The sequence below is a fragment of the Chiloscyllium punctatum genome, chromosome 26 (genome assembly GCF_047496795.1).
Source record: "Chiloscyllium punctatum isolate Juve2018m chromosome 26, sChiPun1.3, whole genome shotgun sequence".
NCBI classification, from domain to species: Eukaryota; Metazoa; Chordata; class Chondrichthyes; order Orectolobiformes; family Hemiscylliidae; genus Chiloscyllium; species Chiloscyllium punctatum.
In genome coordinates, this window is record NC_092764.1 from 43,428,819 (window position 1) to 43,447,076 (window position 18,258).

Sequence of the window (18,258 nt, forward strand, 5' to 3'; positions counted from 1 at the left end):
AAACATGGCTTCCCTGAGGCAGACGTACTGGGCAGAATCACAGCTAAGGTTTTGAGACCACTTTTCACCTGCCAGACTCAATTGCAGCCACACACCATCCTCCATAATAATTGTCCAACTGCAGGTTTAAAAAAAATGTTTGCTACATAAAACCTAAAGAATTTCAAACAGTTCATATATAGTGTAAAATTGTTGAGTTTTGTTTTCCTTTTGTTTGTTGTAAACATTAATGTTTTATATTAAAAATACACAGGCAGCAGCTCGTGAAGATGTTGAGTGACTGACCACTATGGTCAACAAATAACTTTGGGATCTGAATTGTTACAGACATATAGCCATTGAGGTTTTAAATCATGGAAAGTAGCCTTTCGTGTCCACACCAGCCATCATTCATCTATCAGTTCAAATTCTTTTTTTCAGCTCTTAGTCCATAGCCTTGTGTGCTATGTTGTTTCAAGTATGATGATTATGATCAGTTGAGATAATAACGATTGAAGTAATAACAAACTAACAGAAGCATCCAAAAATCCTAACACAAGCAGCTGAAAACCCTATCATTATTGCTGCAGATCCAACAGATTATTTGCTTTTACAGGAACTAAGAAAGCAAATATTTTACTGAAAAGGTGGAGACTTTTAAATCTAGACTCATCCAGACATTTATAAAATGCCTTTTGACTTTCAAGTTAATCCTTTAAAATAACACGCTTATCATTTCCAAACTCTGAATAAAGAAATTCTTGAGAGACCAATGGAGTCCTTATTCAACAGGTCAGTCATTGGGAAGACTGAGCCCAGGTAATGGAATGCCTTTACCAATGTTTTCTATTTGAGGTAGTTAAACCACAGAGCAAGCATGCAATAGTCTACAAAATTAATTACTAAATTTTAAAAGGTGAATAATAGCATCAAACTACAAAATATTGCACAGAACCGAAAATATATCAGTAATGAGACTGCAAATTAATTGTAAAGAAAAAGAAAGAATTGAAGAGGTGAACTATGATTTTAATCTTGGAATTTATTTAAGAAATTATACCAATAGGGCTGATGATATATTATCAACCGAATACCTTTGATTTGTCATTTTGACTGTGAGGCTCCTCTAGGAAGGTCTAGGCAGAAGTATACCTTGTAAGATTCCTGCTGAAGTAGTAGAGTCTCACAATAGGATTAATATAAGCACAGGACAGATGGAGCATTTTGAAAGAATCATGCTCAGAATGCACGTATCTAACTTCAAGAAACTTAGACTGAGTACAACCAAAATGCATTAGAGTCAGAGATCTACAAAACAGAAAAAAAAAAGTCCCCCTGGGTCTGTGCCAGTCAAAACCAACTACCTAACTATTCTAATCCCACATTCCAGCCTTTGACCCTCAGCCTTCCATGTCTTGACATTGCAAGTGTACGAGGTGTAGGTTTGCTCGCTGAGCTGTAGGTTTGATATCCAGACGTTTCATTACCTGGCTAGGTAACATCATCAGTGACGACCTCCAAGTGAAGCGAAGCTGTTGTCTCCTGCTTTCTGTTTATATGTTTGTCCTGGATGGGGTTCCTGGGGTTTGTGGTGATGCCATTTCCTGTTCATTTTCTGAGGGGTTGATAGATGGTATCCAGATCTGTGTGTTTGTTTATGGCATTGTGATTGGAGTGCCAGGCCTCTAGGAATTCTCTGGCATGTCTTTGCTTAGTCTGTCCCAGGATAGATGTGTTGTCCCAGTCGAAATGGTGTTTTTTTTCATCCGTGTGTAGGGCTATGAGGGAGAGAGGGTCGTGTCTTTTTGTGGCTAGCTGGTGTTCATGTATCCTGGTGGCTAACCTTCTTCCTGTTTGTCCTACGTAGTGTCTGTGGCAGTCCTTGCATGGAATTTTGTAGATGATGCTGGTTTTTCCCATGGGTTGTACTGGGTCTTTTAAGTTTGTTAGTTTTTGTTTGAGAGTGTTGGTGGGTTTGTGTGCTACTAGGATTCCGAGGAGTCTTAGTAGTCTGGCTGTCATTTCTGAAACTTCTTTGATGTATGGTAAAATGGTTAGGGTTTGTGGCTGTGTTTGGTCTGCTTGTCGTGGCTTGTCCTTGAGGAATCTGCGGACTGTATTTTTTGAGTATCCGTTCTTCTTGAGTACGTCGTATAGGTGGTTCTCTTCTGTTTTCCGAAGTTTGTCTGTGCTGCAGTGTGTGGTGGCTCGTTGGAATAGTGTTCTGATAAAGCTTCGTTTGTGTGTGTTGGGATGGTTGCTGGTGTAGTTAAGTATTTGGTCAGTGTTTGTCGGATTTCTGTATATGCAGGTTTGTAGTTCTCCATTGTCCTTTCTTTCGACTGTGACGTCCAGGAATGTGAGTTTGTTCCTGGACGTCACAGTCGAAAGAAAGGACAATGGAGAACTACAAACCTGTGTATACACAAATCTGACAAACACTGACCAAATACTTAACTACACCAGCAACCATCCCAACACACACAAACGAAGCTTTATCAGAACATTATTCCAACGAGCCACATCACACTGCAGCACAGACGAACTTCGGAAAACAGAAGAGAACCACCTATACGACATATTCAATAAGAACGGATACTCAAAAAATACAGTCCGCAGATTCCTCAAGGACAAACCATGACAAGCAGACCAAACACAGCCACAAACCCTAACCATTTTACCATACATCAAAGAAGTTTCAGAAATGACAGCCAGACTACTAAGACCCCTCTGAATCCTAGTAGCACACAAACCCACTAACACTCTCAAACAAAAACTAACAAACTTAAAAAGACCCAGTACAACCCATGGGAAAAACCAGCGTCATCTACAAAATTCCATGCAAGGACTGCCACAAACACTATGTAGGACAAACAGGAAGAAGGTTAGCCACCAGAATACATGAACACCAGCTAGCTACAAAAAGACACGACCCTCTCTCCCTCATAGCCCTACACACGGATGAAAAAAACCACCATTTCGACTGGGACAACACATCTATCCTAGGACAGGCTAAGCAAAGACATGCCAGAGAATTCCTAGAGGCCTGGCACTCCAACCACAACGCCATAAACAAACACATAGATCTAGATACCATCCATCAACCCCTCAGAAAATGAACAGGAAATGACATCACCACAAACCCCAGGAACCCCAACCCCCAAACATATAAATAGAAAGCAGCTTCGCTTCACTTGGAGGTCGCCACTGATGTTACCTAGCCAGGTAATGAAACGTCTGGATATCAAACATACAGCTCAGCGAGCAAACCTACACCCTAAACCTCAACCTGAGCTACAAACCTTCACAAACCTTGTAATTGCAAGTGTACATTTAAGCAGGGTTTCTGCCTCCACTACCTTATCCAAACAATCTTTGTAATGAAAATTCTCCAGCCCAGGCAACATTTAAATCTCCTGGTAACTCTCCTATTCACATTCTACACTTATACGTGGAACTGCAGGAGAGGGGTGAGATGTGAAATGAGTACTTCATGTCAGTGTTTACCATGCAGAAGGATAGAGAGGCTAGAGAACATGGAATAATAAATTTTGATGTCTTGAAAAGTGTTCATATTACACAGGTATTGGTGCTGGATGTCTTAAAATGCATTAAGTTGGATAAATCCCCAGTGTATCTCAGAATATTATGGGAAGTGATTGCTGGGCCCCTTGCTGAGATACTTACATCATTGAGACTGAAGATTTGTTAACCCTGATACCAATATTTAAGAAAGGTGGGAAGGAAAATCCAGGGAACTATAGACAAGTGAGCCTGACGTCAGTGGTAGGTAAATTGTTGGAGGGGTAAGATATAAGGGGTAAGATTTACCTGTATTTGGAAAGGTAAAGACAGATTCGAGATAGGTGAAAGTGAGTACTGCAGATGCTGGAGATTAGAGTCAAAGGTGTGGTGCTAGAAAAGCACAGCAGGTCAGGCAGCATCCAAGGAGCAACAAAATTGACATTTCGGGCAAAAGCCCTTCATCCCTTCAGATTAGAGATAGGCAACATGGCTGTATGTATGGGAAATAATGTCACATATACAAAAAAACTCAATTTTATGTTCATGTGACAAAGAATATTGATGAAGTCAGACCCGTGTATGTTGTTTATAAGGACTTCAGCAAGGTGTTTGACAAGGTTCCACATAGTAGACTGGTTAGCAAGGTTAGAACACATGGAATACAGGGATAATTAGCCATTTGGATACAAAATTGGTTCAGATGTAGAAGACAGAAGTTGGTGATGGTGGAGGATTGTTTTTCTACTGGAGGTTTGTGACCAGGAGTGGGCTGCAAGGATTAGCTAATCAAAAACTGATCAGTAAGGGTGCTCAGTCAGTATGAAGAGATCTTGATTAAGTTAAAATACTTAAGAAAACAGGCAACCACCTGAGTGGCAGTTATCTATCAATCAACTGAAATCGGTCTCAAAAATAAGGTATTGATTACTGTAGTCGGAAGTTCACCTAGAAAGCAACTTATTGCAGTCAGTGAAGGCACATGGGCAATGTGAGGGAGACATCACTAGAGTCAGACAGACTGGGTGAGTATAATCAGGAAATTTGGTTAAAAAAAATGGCAATTTCCACTTGGTGGTCTGGAATTGAGATTTTTGGAATTTTGTTTGTCCTGTCATCACTCTTTTCCAAAGTATACATGTTAAACCATTCGACTTCTTCCTTAATCATGAAAGTGTCTTTGGGGTTTATACTTTTCTTATTAAAGTGTGCTACAATAGCTAATTTTACTGATACTGAACAACCTGATATGGTTTGCTTTTGTCAGAAATTATATTCAAAAGGCAAATGAGACTCATCTTGTCAAGTCTCCACTGAGAACATAGAATGTTACAACGCAGTATAGGCCCTTCGGCACAACATTGAGGGCTGATCTGTGGAATTAATCTGATGCCCATCTAACCTACACCATTCCATTATTATCCATATGTATGCCTAAGGCCTATTTAAATGCCCTTAAAGTTGGTGAGTCTACTACTGTGTGCTGCTCGTTGGATGCTGCCTGAACTGCTGTGCTCTTCCAGCACCACTAATCCAGTACTACTGTTGCAGGCAGGACGTTCCACACCTCTACTATTGAGTAAAGAAACTACCCCTGATATCGGTCCTAAATCTATCACGCCTCAATTTAAAGCTAAGTCCCCTCGTGTTAGCCTTCACAATCTGAAGAAAAAGGCTCTCTCTGTCCACCCTATCTAACCCTTTGATTATCTTATGTATCAACCTTCTTCTCTCCAACAAAAACAGCCTCAGTTCCCTCAGCCTTTCCTCATAAGGCCTTCCTTCCATAACAGGCAACAGCCTAGCAAATTTCCTCTGAACCTTTTCCAAAGCTTCCACATCCTTCCTATAACAGTGACCAGAACTGTATGCAATACTCCAGGTGAGGCCTTACCAGTGTCTTGTACAGCTGAAGCATGACTTCATGGCTCAGAAACTCAATCACCCTACCAATAAACGCCAACACATCATATGCCTTCTTGACAACCCTATCAACCTGGAGTGACAACTTTCAGGGATTTATGCACCTGGACACCAAAATCTCTGTTCATCTACACTAGGAAGAATTTTACCATTAGCCCACTACTCTGCATTCCTGTTAATTCTTCTGAAGTGAACTACCTGACACTTTTCCACGTTAAATTCCATTTGCCACCTCTCAGCCCAGCTCTGCATCTGATCTATGTCCACCCATAAACCACAATATCCTTTGGCACTATCCACAAATCTGCCTACCGCAGTGTCATCTGCAAATTTATTAACCCATCTTTCTTTGCCCACATCCAGATCATTTATAAAAATGACAAATAGCAGTGGACCCAAAACAGATCCTTGTGGCACACCACTGGTAACTGAACTCCAGGAATGAACATTCCCCATCAGCCACCACCCTCTGTCTTCTTTTAGCTAGCCAACTTCTGATCCATGCCGTTAAATCACCTTCAATCCCAAAATACCATATTTAGGGCAAAGACCTGCCATGTGGAGCCTTATCAAACACCTTACTGAAGCCCAAATACACCACATCAACAGCTTTACCTTCATCCACTTGTTTTGTCACCTTCTCAAAGAACTCAATAAAGGTTAGTTAAGCACGACCTCTCCTTCACACAACTGCGTTGACTATCACAAATCAAAGCATTCCTTTCCAGGCGATTATAAATCCCCGTCCTTATAACCTTTTCCAACAGCTTACCCACAACCGAAGGAAGGTTCACTGGTCTATAATTACCAGGGTTGTCCCGACTCCCCTTCTTAAACAAGGGAACAACATTCGCTATCCTCCAGTCTTCTTACATTACTCCTGTCGACAATGATGAAATAAAGATCAAAGCCAAAGGCTCTGCAATCTCCTCCCTGGCTTCCCAGAGAATCAGAGGATATAAGTCCCATCCGGCCCAGGGGTCTTATCTATATTCAGATCTTCCAAAATTGCCAAGACCTCCTCTTCGTCAACCTCCATCCCATCCAATCTAGTAGCCCGTATCTTGGTATTCTCACGAGCACTGTCCTTTTCCAATGCGAAGACTGACGAAAAGTATTCAATAAGCGCTTCCCCTATGTCCTCAGATTCCCCACACACTTTCCCACTACTGGTCCTAATCTTACTCTAGTCATTCTTTTATTCCTGATATACATATAGAAGGCCTTAGGGTTTTCCTTGATCCTATCTGCCAACAACTTCTCATGTCCTCTCCTGGCTCTTCTTAGCCCTCTCTTTCGGTCTTTTCTGGCTAACTTATAACTCTTAAGCCCCCTAACTGAGCCTTCTCACCTCATCCTCATATAAGCCTTCTTCTTCCTCTTGGCAAGAGCCTCAACCTCTTTAGTAAGCCATGGCTCCCTCTCTCAACAACTGCCTCCCTGCCTGATAGGTATATACTTATCAAGGACCCACAGGAGCTGTTCCTTGATAAGCTCCACACGTCAAGTGTGTCTCTCCCCTGCAGTTTCCTTCCCCATCCTATGCATCCGAAATCTTGCGAAATCACATCATAATTACCTTTCCCCTAGTTATATCTCTTTTCCTGCGATATATACCCATTCCTACCTATTGTCGTCACCAACCAAATTGTGGTCACTACCTCCAAATCGAATACCTGGCCAGGTTCATTCCTCAGTACCAAATCCAATACAGCATTGCCCCTTGTTGGCCTGTCTAAATACTGTGTCAGAAAACCCTCCTGCACACATTGAACAAAAACTGACCCATCTAAACTATTTGAACTTTAGTATTCCCAGTCAATGTTGGAGAAGCTAAAGACCACCATAACAACTACCCTACTACTCTCGCTCCTATCGAGAATCATCTTTGCTATCCTTTCCTCCATATCTCTGGAATGATTTGGAGGCCTATAGAAAACTCCGAACAGAGTGACCTCTCCTTTCCTGTTTCTAACCTCAGCCCAAACTACCTCAGTGGATGAGTCCTCAAAAATTCTCAGTTGTTGTAATATTACCCTTGATTAACAACGCCACTGCCACTCTTCTCCCTTCTCCCCCCTCCCCCCCCCCCCTCCCCACCCCCAATCATCATCTCTATTCTTACTGAGACATCTAAATCCTGGAATCTGCAAAGACCATTCCTGTCCCTGCTCTATCCATGTCTCAGAAATGGCCACAACATCAAAATCCCAGGTATCAACCCATGCTGCAAGTTCACCCACCTTATTCCAGACACTCCTGGCATTGAAGTACTCACATTTCAAACCAACATCTTGATTGCCCTTGTAAACCTATCCCTGACCTCATTGTGGGAGATTGAGGGTACACTGGAACTACAATGCAGGTTCCCACCCCCCTGCTGCATTAGTTTACCCCCAGCACAGAAGAGCGTTAGCAAATCCTAACTCCAGGATATTGGTGCCAATCTGGATCAGATGAAGACCGTCCTGTTTGTAGAGGTCCCATCTTCCCCAAAAAGAGCTCAGACTATCCAAAAATCCAAAACCCTCTATTCTGCACCATCCCTGCAGCCATTTGTTCAACTCCGCTCTCTCCCTGCTCCTTGCTTCACGGGCAACAAACCAGAGATAAACACTTTTTTTTAAGCTCGAAGCTTCCAGCCTAGCTCCCTGAATTTCTGCCCTCGATCCCCAACCTTCTTCCTATCTATGCATTGGTGCCTATTTGGACCACGAATTGGGGCGGTTCCCCCTCTAAGATCCTAAAAACATGATCAGAGACATCATGAACCCTGGGAAGCAACGTACCAATCTTGAGTCTCTCTCTTTCTTGTACCCACAAAACCTCCTATCTGTCCTCCCAACTATGGAGTCCCCAGTGACGAAAGTTCTGCTCCTCTTCCGCCTTCCCTTTGAACAGGGACAGACTCTGCACCAGAGACCTGCGCCCCATTGCTTACCCCCTGGTAAGTTGTCTCCCCCAACAGTATCCAAAACTGTAAACTAGTTGTTGAGGGGAACCACCACAGGAGATCCCTGCACTGACAGCCAGTTCTCTTTCCTACCTGATGGAAACCCATCTACCTTCTTCAAGTGGCTGTGAAGTACCTCCCTGTAACCCCCCTTGATAACTCTCTCTGCCTCCTGAATGATCCCAAGTTCATCCAGGTCCAGTTCCCTAACACTGTTCTCGAGGAGCTGGAGTTGGATGCACTTCCCACAAATGAAGTCAGCAGGGACACAAGAGGTGACCCTTACTGCGCACATATTGCAGGAGGAACATTCAACTGTCCTAACCTCCAGTCCCACTATTCTAAATTCCCAAATAGACTGCTGAAAAAATGAAACACGAAAGAAAACACTTGTCACCTTACCAATCAACGCATAGGACTTTTCTTTTGGTTAGAGGAGGATGGGTGGGAGACACTACCCGAATAGTGTTTCGGGTAAAGCAACTGCCTGAACATGTAACCTTGTGATCTCTCCGACTGCCTCCAGGAATTGATCAACGCCCAAGCTAAAAGTAATTAATTTACATCATATAATCATGTTTCCTGACAGACTCCGCTGCTCCTTGGTGACCTCTCTGACTGCCAGGAACGGATCAACCTATACACCTTCTCTAAATGCAGGATCCACGTCTTGACAAGCAAGGGAGGATGAGTGATGTTGCAAATGCCGAACTACCTCATCTACATTTTGAGAAGGGAGCCTATCATCATCTTCTTAAGGGCAACAGATGCTGTTCCTGTCAGTGACACCAAATTCCATGCGTGTTTCATTACTCCATAAATTTAATTTTCTTTCAAAAACAATTAGTTTGAGAGAAAGTGAGAAGTTATCTACTTTGCTACGGGGAGATGCTGAAAAAAACTCCTGGATAGGGAACGTACAATTCAGGGGCAGCCAGTATAGAGATGAGGACAAGAATATTAATTTAAAAAATAGTTCAGAGTTTTAGGAATTCTCTGTGCCAGAGCTGTGGATGGACCATTATTAATTACTTAATGTTGAGAGATGTTTTGGATGTGCAAATGGTAGAGTGGAGGTAGATCAGCCATTGTTTAGAACACAGAACATAGAAAACTACAGCACAGAACAGGCCATTTGGCCCACTATGTTGTGCCAAGGTTCAATCCTAATGTATAATATAATAACTTAACCTACGCATCCCTCAACTCATTGCTATCCGTGTGCATGTCCAGCAGTCGCTTAATGGTGAAAGAGGTCCAAAGGGTCAAAAGACCGGTCTCTGCTCCTACTAGCTAAATTGTGTATTAGCTATTGGGTCCCTCACATTTGAAGGAAACCTAAATGGTGTCACTCCAAGCACTACCAGTCACTTCAGCCATGACAAGCACAGTTTGGCAAATACGGTTTATTCAGTGGGGAAAAGGGCATTTTGGGCTTTTCCTCTATTGACGTCTTATTGTCTTGAGTTATGTGTAAGCCTTCTCTATTCCCCCCCACGTTAACTGCAATGTTTGGCAAACAGGACTAAGGATTGCAAGACTGGGGATTGAGAAATGAAGAATAGATGATGTGGCATTTCCAGGCAAGTGAAAGAAAGCAGGAAATAGAATCCTGTGGTGCTACAGTAAATGCAGCTGTACGCAGAAAGGGAAAGAACAAAGCTCAATCTCTTTCAAGCACTGGAGTCATGGTCAAAGTGTATAACACTCATGCTTAATTTCTTCCTACTGAAGAACTGCTACACTAATTTCAATGGGAGAGGACAACCAAACTATGTTTAAAATGGAACCAATTACAGGCAGAAAAAAACTGCAATGAATCAACAGATAATCTTTAGAAAGCAATTTATCAGGTACAGACAAGGTAGATCTCATCAAAATAGAAAGTGAACCAAATCCAGGGATCCTTACTTGTGACAAGAGAGACAGAAAATATAATGAAACAAAACAAAAATTACAATGTCAAATTTTTCAAGCAAGAATGAGGAGCAACTAAGAGATATCAAGACGAGGTGTGGAAGAACTTGTTACAGAGATAGCATATAATTTGCTGCCTGAGGGCAATGGAAGCAGAAATGAATAACTTCAAAAGGAAACTATGTGCATTCCAGTGAAATGAACTGACATGTCAATGGTAATATAGCATGGCAAATGAGACTGAAGAGAAGATTGGATGGCAATACAGAACTAGCATTATTTTGATGGACTGAATGGCATTCTTCTGCACCCGAAGTCTTCAGAAGCTTGGAGGGTCATTGAGGGGAATGGAAGTTGGGGTGGTTTAGAAAGGGAAGGGAATGCCATGATGTTTATTTGCTCAAAATGTATGTCAACTCTTATCATGCCCGAGGTCATTGACCCGAAACATGGAGCTTTTTTCTCCACTGACAATACGCTACTCGCTTAGTATTTTTCCTAATTATAAAAATTAAGCTACATCCGTACCTTTTAAAAGCACAGTTAATTTCTGTCAATCCACCTATCTGGCAATGAAAGTTAACGCATTACAAATGTACACACTTTCTTAAAAAAAAGTTTGAATTGTTGATTTAAAACTATAACTGGAATTTTTCCCAACGGTTTTAGTTTTTAACCTTTGATTCAATATTCATTTCTCTACATTTCTGTATTTGATTTGACATTAAATTCACCTTCTCCAATTTAATCCTGTCTTACACTTAATTTTACAATCCTTAAATCTGGTTGCCTGTTACATTCACTCAGGTGCCTTTCGCTTGTCTGTGAAATTAGCTGCTTACATTTTCTGCAATTCGTACCAGAAAGCCAAGTCCAAATAATTTTTTCCTAGCCATTTAATCCCTCTTGCCTCCCACCTACAACCCCTTTATTCTATCTTTCTCAGTCCCTTTGCTGGCCACTCTATATGCTCAGAACTGATTAGATCTCCCAATTTTACTAGGTTTTTACAAGACCATTGACCTGAAGTTCTGTACCTCTGTCCACTGATGCTGACTTCCTTAACATTTCCAACATTTTCCATTTTACTTCACATTTTCAGCAACTATTGTACCCTATTAACAGCAAATATTATAGCAATAACTCCTCTAATCAGAAGGGAGGCAGAAGACAAAATTTTAGGTGTAACATGTTATGGGGAAGGTGTTAGCAGTGATCATTAATTAGGTTATAGCTGTGCACTTAGTAAAACTCAAAGCAATCGTTGTGAAAGGAGATTTATGTTTAACCTATTTACTGGAGTTCGCGAAAGGAGAAACTTACATCACGGATAGGAGGGGAGGAAGCTGTAAATGAACTCTACTTGGATTTCCAGAAAACATTTAAACATTTGACAAGGTACTATATAAAAGGTCACTGTGCAAAGCAGCAGCTCATGCTGTAGTGAGCAGCATATTAACAGTTAGATGATTCGTTAACTAGCAGAAAACAGAACATGAACAAACTGGTCCTTCTTGGATTGACATTGTGTGATGAATGGAGTCTGGAAAGGGGTCTGTGGTGGGGCTGCACATTTGTACAATTTGTATTAATGACTTAGATAAGGAAAAGAAAGGCATGAAAGCTAAATTTGCAGATGACACAGATAGGCAAGTATGTTGCAGAGAGAACACAAAGGCGGATATAGATAGGTTGACTGAGCAAACGTTTAAGAGATGGAACATAATCTTGAGAAATATGAAGTTGCTCACTTTGACAGGAATAAATAAGTTAATATTTAGCCAGAGAATGACTGCACAATTCAGAGGGGTAGAGAGATCTAGTGCACAAGTCTTAAAAATAAGTCAACAGGTTCAACAATTAAGGCAGCTAATGTAAGGCTATCCTTCACTGAGATATGGTCTTCACAAGATGAACAGGACAAGAGCTCCCTTCATGTTAAGTGCACAACTACGAGGTACTGTTTAAAAATTAAGAGCTGTTCTTTTAGGAAAGGTGTAAATAGTTTCCCCCAAATGAGCACTTTGAATGTAATACCTTGTCACCTGGAAGAAGCCATGACACAACCTCCAGTTTCCAAAAGTCAAATCCACACGGAGAGATTTCAAGAGCAAGTATTGCAATCCCAGAAATAAGCAAAGTATCACGCATTTTATTTATAACTTCTTGCACAGCCTAAATCCAACTGCCACCCTTACTGAAAGAACAACTTGAAGTCTGTGGGTGGAAAAAAACAAATTTGAAGTTTATTCAGCTTACTTCAACTTTGTTGGAATCAAGCAGCAAGTGAAATTTCTGGGTTTTAAAATTAAATGCAGATGCAGAAAATGCTGTAAAAAGTATACGTGGTTGCACAGCTAAAAGGCATGCTTGTATAGTTTTTGATTGGAACTTTTAATGTTGAAAACTGATTAATCAGTGACTTTAGTTGTGAGAAACTGGCACATTAGAAAGAATAAGAAAAGTCATACAATTTAGATATTTCTGTAACAACAAAACTAAATAGTCTTGAATAAAGTTTGCATCACAGAAAAGTAAACGAGCTTCCTAATTAGTAGACCGAAAGTGAACTCAGGGCATGTTTCATATAACTGTGTCCATATGCTAATTAATCAAAAGCTGATCAGAGTTTTACCAACAAGGTTCTACATTTCCCCATATGAGGGAACGTTCTTTCCAAATATACTGTCACGATCCCACAGGATTGTGCACTTCAATCAAGTCCACACCTTACTCTAAACTCTTGTGGATAAAGCAGAGCCTGGCAAACCTTTCTTCAGAAATTCAGGCACTAGTTCAGTAAACTTTCTCAAACTGCCTCCAGCACATTTACATCCTTCTTTAAATAAAATGGCCAATAGTCTACATAGTGTTCCAGATGTGGTCTCACCAGTGCCCTGAATATCTAAACCAGAGCCTTAGTGACAAGTTCACATTTTAATAGCATTCCTAACTACATGCTCTACCTGCCTATTGATGTCTTGTGATTCATGCACAAAGACACCCAGTTCTCTCTGCAACTCTGAGTTCATGTCTATACAACAATCATCCAAGTTATGGCATCAATGGTAAAGTCCATAGCTTCAAATTACAAACTAACTACCATTTATTTTTAAATACTGCATGTTGAAACTAAACCTCATCACACAGAATGAGTTGAATGTGACCACTCTTTGCTGTATTAATTTATCAGTTATCATCTTTGTAATTGCACATATACTTTAAAAAGGAGGTAACTAGCTGCGTACAAAGCACCATACGTCAAAACCTTGAGATCCATCAATGTCAACTTCTCCCAATTATTATTTGACGATGAGAAGCAACAATAAAAACACCTCAAAAAGTATCAGAAAATCATGCTTCTTCGCCACACAGCATAGGATCAGGTAATCTACATACTTGAATGTTGCTGAAAAAAAAGTTCTGCTGAAGCTTCTCATCTTGTACTTAACAGATAATTTGTAAGAATACCAATAATCGAAAAAAAATTATACAGAATGAGAAGAGTGTTGATTGGTTAGCAATTGGATTGTGATTCATTGAGGCATTGGCATAGAGAGTGCAGCAGCTAACTTTAGTGGTACAGTACAAATGCTTATTCCCTTTTATTGAAATCTTGTGAACTGTCTTGGTAAATTCAAGACTAAATGCTTTGAATGGTCTTTCTCAGCAATACTCAAATTCTGTACTATCATATGACCAGTCTTTTACATAACTGTGGTAAAAATAATGACTGCAGATGCTGGAAACCAGATTTTGGATTAGTGGTGCTGGAAGAGCACAGCAGTTCAGGCAACATCCAAGGAGCTTTGAAATCGATGTTTCGGGCAAAAGCCCTTCATCAGGAATAAAGGCAGTGAGCCTGAAGCGTGGAGAGATAAGCTAGAGGAGGGTGGGGGTGGGGAGAAAGTAGCATAGAGTACAATGGGTGAGTGGGGGAGGGGATGAAGGTGATACTCAGGGAGGAGAGGGTGGAGTGGATAGGTGGAAAAGGAGATAGGCAGGTAGGACAAGTCCGGACAAATCATGGGGACAGTGCTGAGCTGGAAGTTTAGAACTAGGGTGAGGTGGGGGAAAGGGGAAATGAGGAAACTGTTGATGCCCTGGGGTTGAAGTGTTCCGAGGCGGAAGATGAGGCGTTCTTCCTCCAGGCATCTGGTGGTGAGGGAGCGGTGGTGAAGGAGGCCCAGGACCTCCATGTCCTTGGCAGAGTGGGAGGGGGAGTTGAAATGTTGGGCCATGGGGCGGTGTGGTTGATTGGTGCGGGTGTCCTGGAGATTTCCCTAAAGCGCTCTGCTAGGAGGCGCCCAGTCTCCCCAATGTAGAGGAGACCACATCGGGAGCAACGGATACAATAAATGATATTAGTGGATGTGCAAGTAAAACTTTGATGGATGTGGAAGGTTCCTTTAGCGCCTTGGATAGAGGTGAGGGAGGAGGTTGACAAGAGTTGGCATACAGGTCTTAACCCTTAAAGGATTAGGACACAACACTTTTGGAAACTGGAAATTTGAGACTTCCTTCAGTTGAATTCAGTAAAGTGCTGAAGAGTTAAAACTGTCAGATAGTGGCTTTGAGGGAACATCCAGCAATCCAGCTAACATACACAACAAGAAGTGCTATATCTTACTCGAAGTGACTGAGTTGACTTTGCCCATTAAGGATACAAATTAAACTTAATGAATTGTAAAGTATTGCATTTGTACAAGACTACAAAATAGGTGAGATTTTAAACTTAAAAATAATGTAAAAATGTTACTGAATGCTTTGGTTTCAGATCAAATACACAAAGTTGAATGAACAGCCATACCATAAACTATCTTATGAAGCAACAGAATCATTTTCATACAAGTAACAGAAAAAGCGGTTTAAAATGTTTCTCATTTTGGCACTTGTTTTAGTTAGGAAATAAAGTGCTAAAATTATTTACAAACTTAAGTAACAATTTTACAACTGGTAAGAGGTAATAAACACCATACATAATATTGGGTAAAGAAACCAGTTCGATGAATATCCTAATTGAGGCAATGATAAAATATTTAATCCACAAAATCTTGATAGTTCAATCTGCCTCAGATAATTGTAAGGACATTTCAATGCACATTACTCATTTCTTTAAAAAATTCAAAATGTAATGGCAAATAATTTAATTCTTTCTAGAGCTATAACAGCATTCTCATTCCCACACTCCATTATAGCAAAAATATTATTAGTTACATGAACCCACAATACGACTAGTTAATGCAGAGATCAGAAGTCAAACCTCTGGATTATCCTAGTCTGTGTGGTTCTGCTTACTGGATACATGTCAAGATTAGAGTGGTGCTGGAAAAGCACAGGTCAGGCAGCATCCAAGGAGCAGGAAAATAGATGTTTCAGGCAAAAACCCTTCATCATGAATGAGGCAGGGAGCCTTGGGGGTGGAGAGATAAATCCGCTGTGATTTTCCAGCACCACTCTAATCTCCAGCATCTGCATTACCTGTTTTTGTCTCACTGGAAAGATGTGCAGAGATTAGAGAAACCTCCCATTCAATTACCAGGTACTGTCCACTGACAACAACATTGGGTGACGCTACATTTTAAACATTGGTTGAGAAACAAAAAACAAGCATACTAGAAAATAAAGTATTAAAGTACAAATTTAATTGGACTTATGGCATCTTGGTAGTGATTGAATTTTGACTTTTTCAATAGTCATGTTTATAGCTATAGTTTTAACAGATTCTACTTAACAAAATACATTCTCAAAAAGTGTTGCCATCCAATCAGAATCATTTTTGAAATTTACACTTGAATCTGAACAAAAATATATACTTTTCGTAATATTTACATGTTCCTTCAGCCAGTAATTAAATAAAATGTCACCCAGTTTATACACCGCCTTTCTATAAATATTATGTCAATGAAAATTGAATATTTGCAAATCTATTACTAAAACTTATTTTGTAAATATTCTCAGTTCTTACTATGAATAGCAATATTGAAAGGCTAAGTGAAGAACAACATTATGATGTCCCCACACTGTTCTTTACGTTATTTCCGTCACCCCGGTCCTTAACTGAAAAAGATAAAAACGCGTTTGACTCCATTACTTCAGCTGTGACAGAGGACGACTTATAAGCTGAAGTAGATTCATCAAAATGAGAATTGTGGCAGCTTCTTCTGTCCCACAGAAAATAGTCAAACCACTGACTGTGCAGGAAATCTTCTACTTCAACTGAGACAACAATTGTGTTGGTACAAAAAGAAAAGTACCTTGCCGCTCATCAACTGATCAACAGTAAAGTTAGATTTGGGACTCCCAAAATATTCTAACATTATCAACACTTCCAACATTCATGACAAGTTATTCTTGGTCCAGCACCATTGCAGACAGTGCATTAGGGTCCCTCATGTGTGGATGTGCTGCCAAAATCTGATCAATTTTCTGTCTTTGACTGACTTCAGGAAATATCTTCAACAAATTTTGTTTTAGTTGTTCAGTTTCCTCTCTTGTTCGCAAAGGGGGCATTTCAGGTCGTCGTGATTCAAATGTAAAGGTGGCACGTGGTACTGAAAATGGTACAAATGGATGACATACGACATTTGTCTTTTCTGGCAAAGCCCTAAAGGGAAAAAATTGTGAAGAAGGCATTACTTTCAGTTTAAGAATTGCTAAATCTGCAATTTGCTTTGTTATGGATTATAGTATCCCATAAGCATATATCGGCATGATCATGACTTTAAGCCCTTCAAAACTCTTTTGGTTGAATGACCCATTTCAATTGAATGTAATCTCAGACCCACCATTTAAATTTATAACAGAGTAATACAACATAATATAAAAGCTTCACCTTCCCTTCAGGTGAAAGGTAACCCACCCTCCGAAAAAAAACAGCGATTCGCTGGGCTGATTCCTGGAATCAAGGGGTTGGCTCACCAAGAATGGCAAAATAGGCTAGACCTTAACAGAATAAGGTTTAGAAGAATGAAGGATCACCTTAGTGAATATAAAAGAGAGACTTCACAGGGTTGATGTTGAGATCATGTTTCCACTAGGGGGAAATCTTAAACTAGGTTGAACATAGTTACAGAATAAGAGACACTCATTTAAAACTGAAATGTGGAGGCTAGATCACGAATGTATTTAAAGAGGAGGTTGACTGATCTTTGAAACACAGAGGAATTGAGGGCTATGAGAAGAAAACACAAGAGAACTTGAGGCTCATGCCAGATTAGTCAGAGTTTTAGAATAGCAGAGCAGGCGTAATGGGCTACCCTTGCTCCTGTTTCTAATGTTTTTAGATCCAAAGGTAAAACCTCTCACAGGTCTGGACAACACCCATGGAGAGAAAGAGAATTAGAGTCCAATATGACTCCTCTTTGGCTCCGAACAGTCATATTGACTCGACACATCAATTCTGCTTCTCTCACCACAGATATGGCCACATCTGTGGAGTTTCTCCAGCACTTCCTGCTTTTTATTTCAGATCGCCAGCATTATAGCAGCATAACAGTGAATGTGTGAAGTAAAATAGACTCCTGATGATCCAGCGCTGTGGTACACCATATCAGGGTCTACTTAAATGCAGCATATAACTGAACTGAAAATAAACACAGATTATTACAGAAATGGATGACAACTTTGCACTGGCTTAGGTGGTTTAAACATTAAACAGCTATGAAAACAGTTTCATAGTCTCTCCTTGAACACTGCTGACTCGTTATTTTTGAAAATTGATTGGCCATAACTAGAGTCAATATCTGAGGAAGACAAAAAAAACTTCAATGTTTTGTGCAGGAACACAAAGGGATAATCAGGCAAACATTTAATTGTAGCTCCCACTGTTGCAAATATAACAATATCTAAATTAAAGCAAAAAAAACTATTTGAGCAAATACTGCATATTCCTAGTCTATATTGCAGTGAGTTAGTGTCGACAGCACAACAAAAAAACGACATAAAAAATACTTAACTTACTC

General features: G+C 40.4%; 1 protein-coding gene across 1 annotated transcript in view; it reads right to left on the minus strand.

Annotated features, from left to right (window-relative positions):
• Positions 1-13,635: 13,635 nt before the first annotated feature.
• LOC140496476 (NEDD4-binding protein 1-like) overlaps positions 13,636-18,258 on the minus strand; it is a 30,113-nt gene continuing 25,490 nt past the window's right edge. Inside the window, exon 7 of the mRNA XM_072596252.1 lies at positions 13,636-16,901. Coding sequence (XP_072452353.1) covers positions 16,643-16,901 — 259 coding nt within the window. The 3' untranslated portion in view covers positions 13,636-16,642. The remainder of the gene's footprint in view (positions 16,902-18,258) is intronic.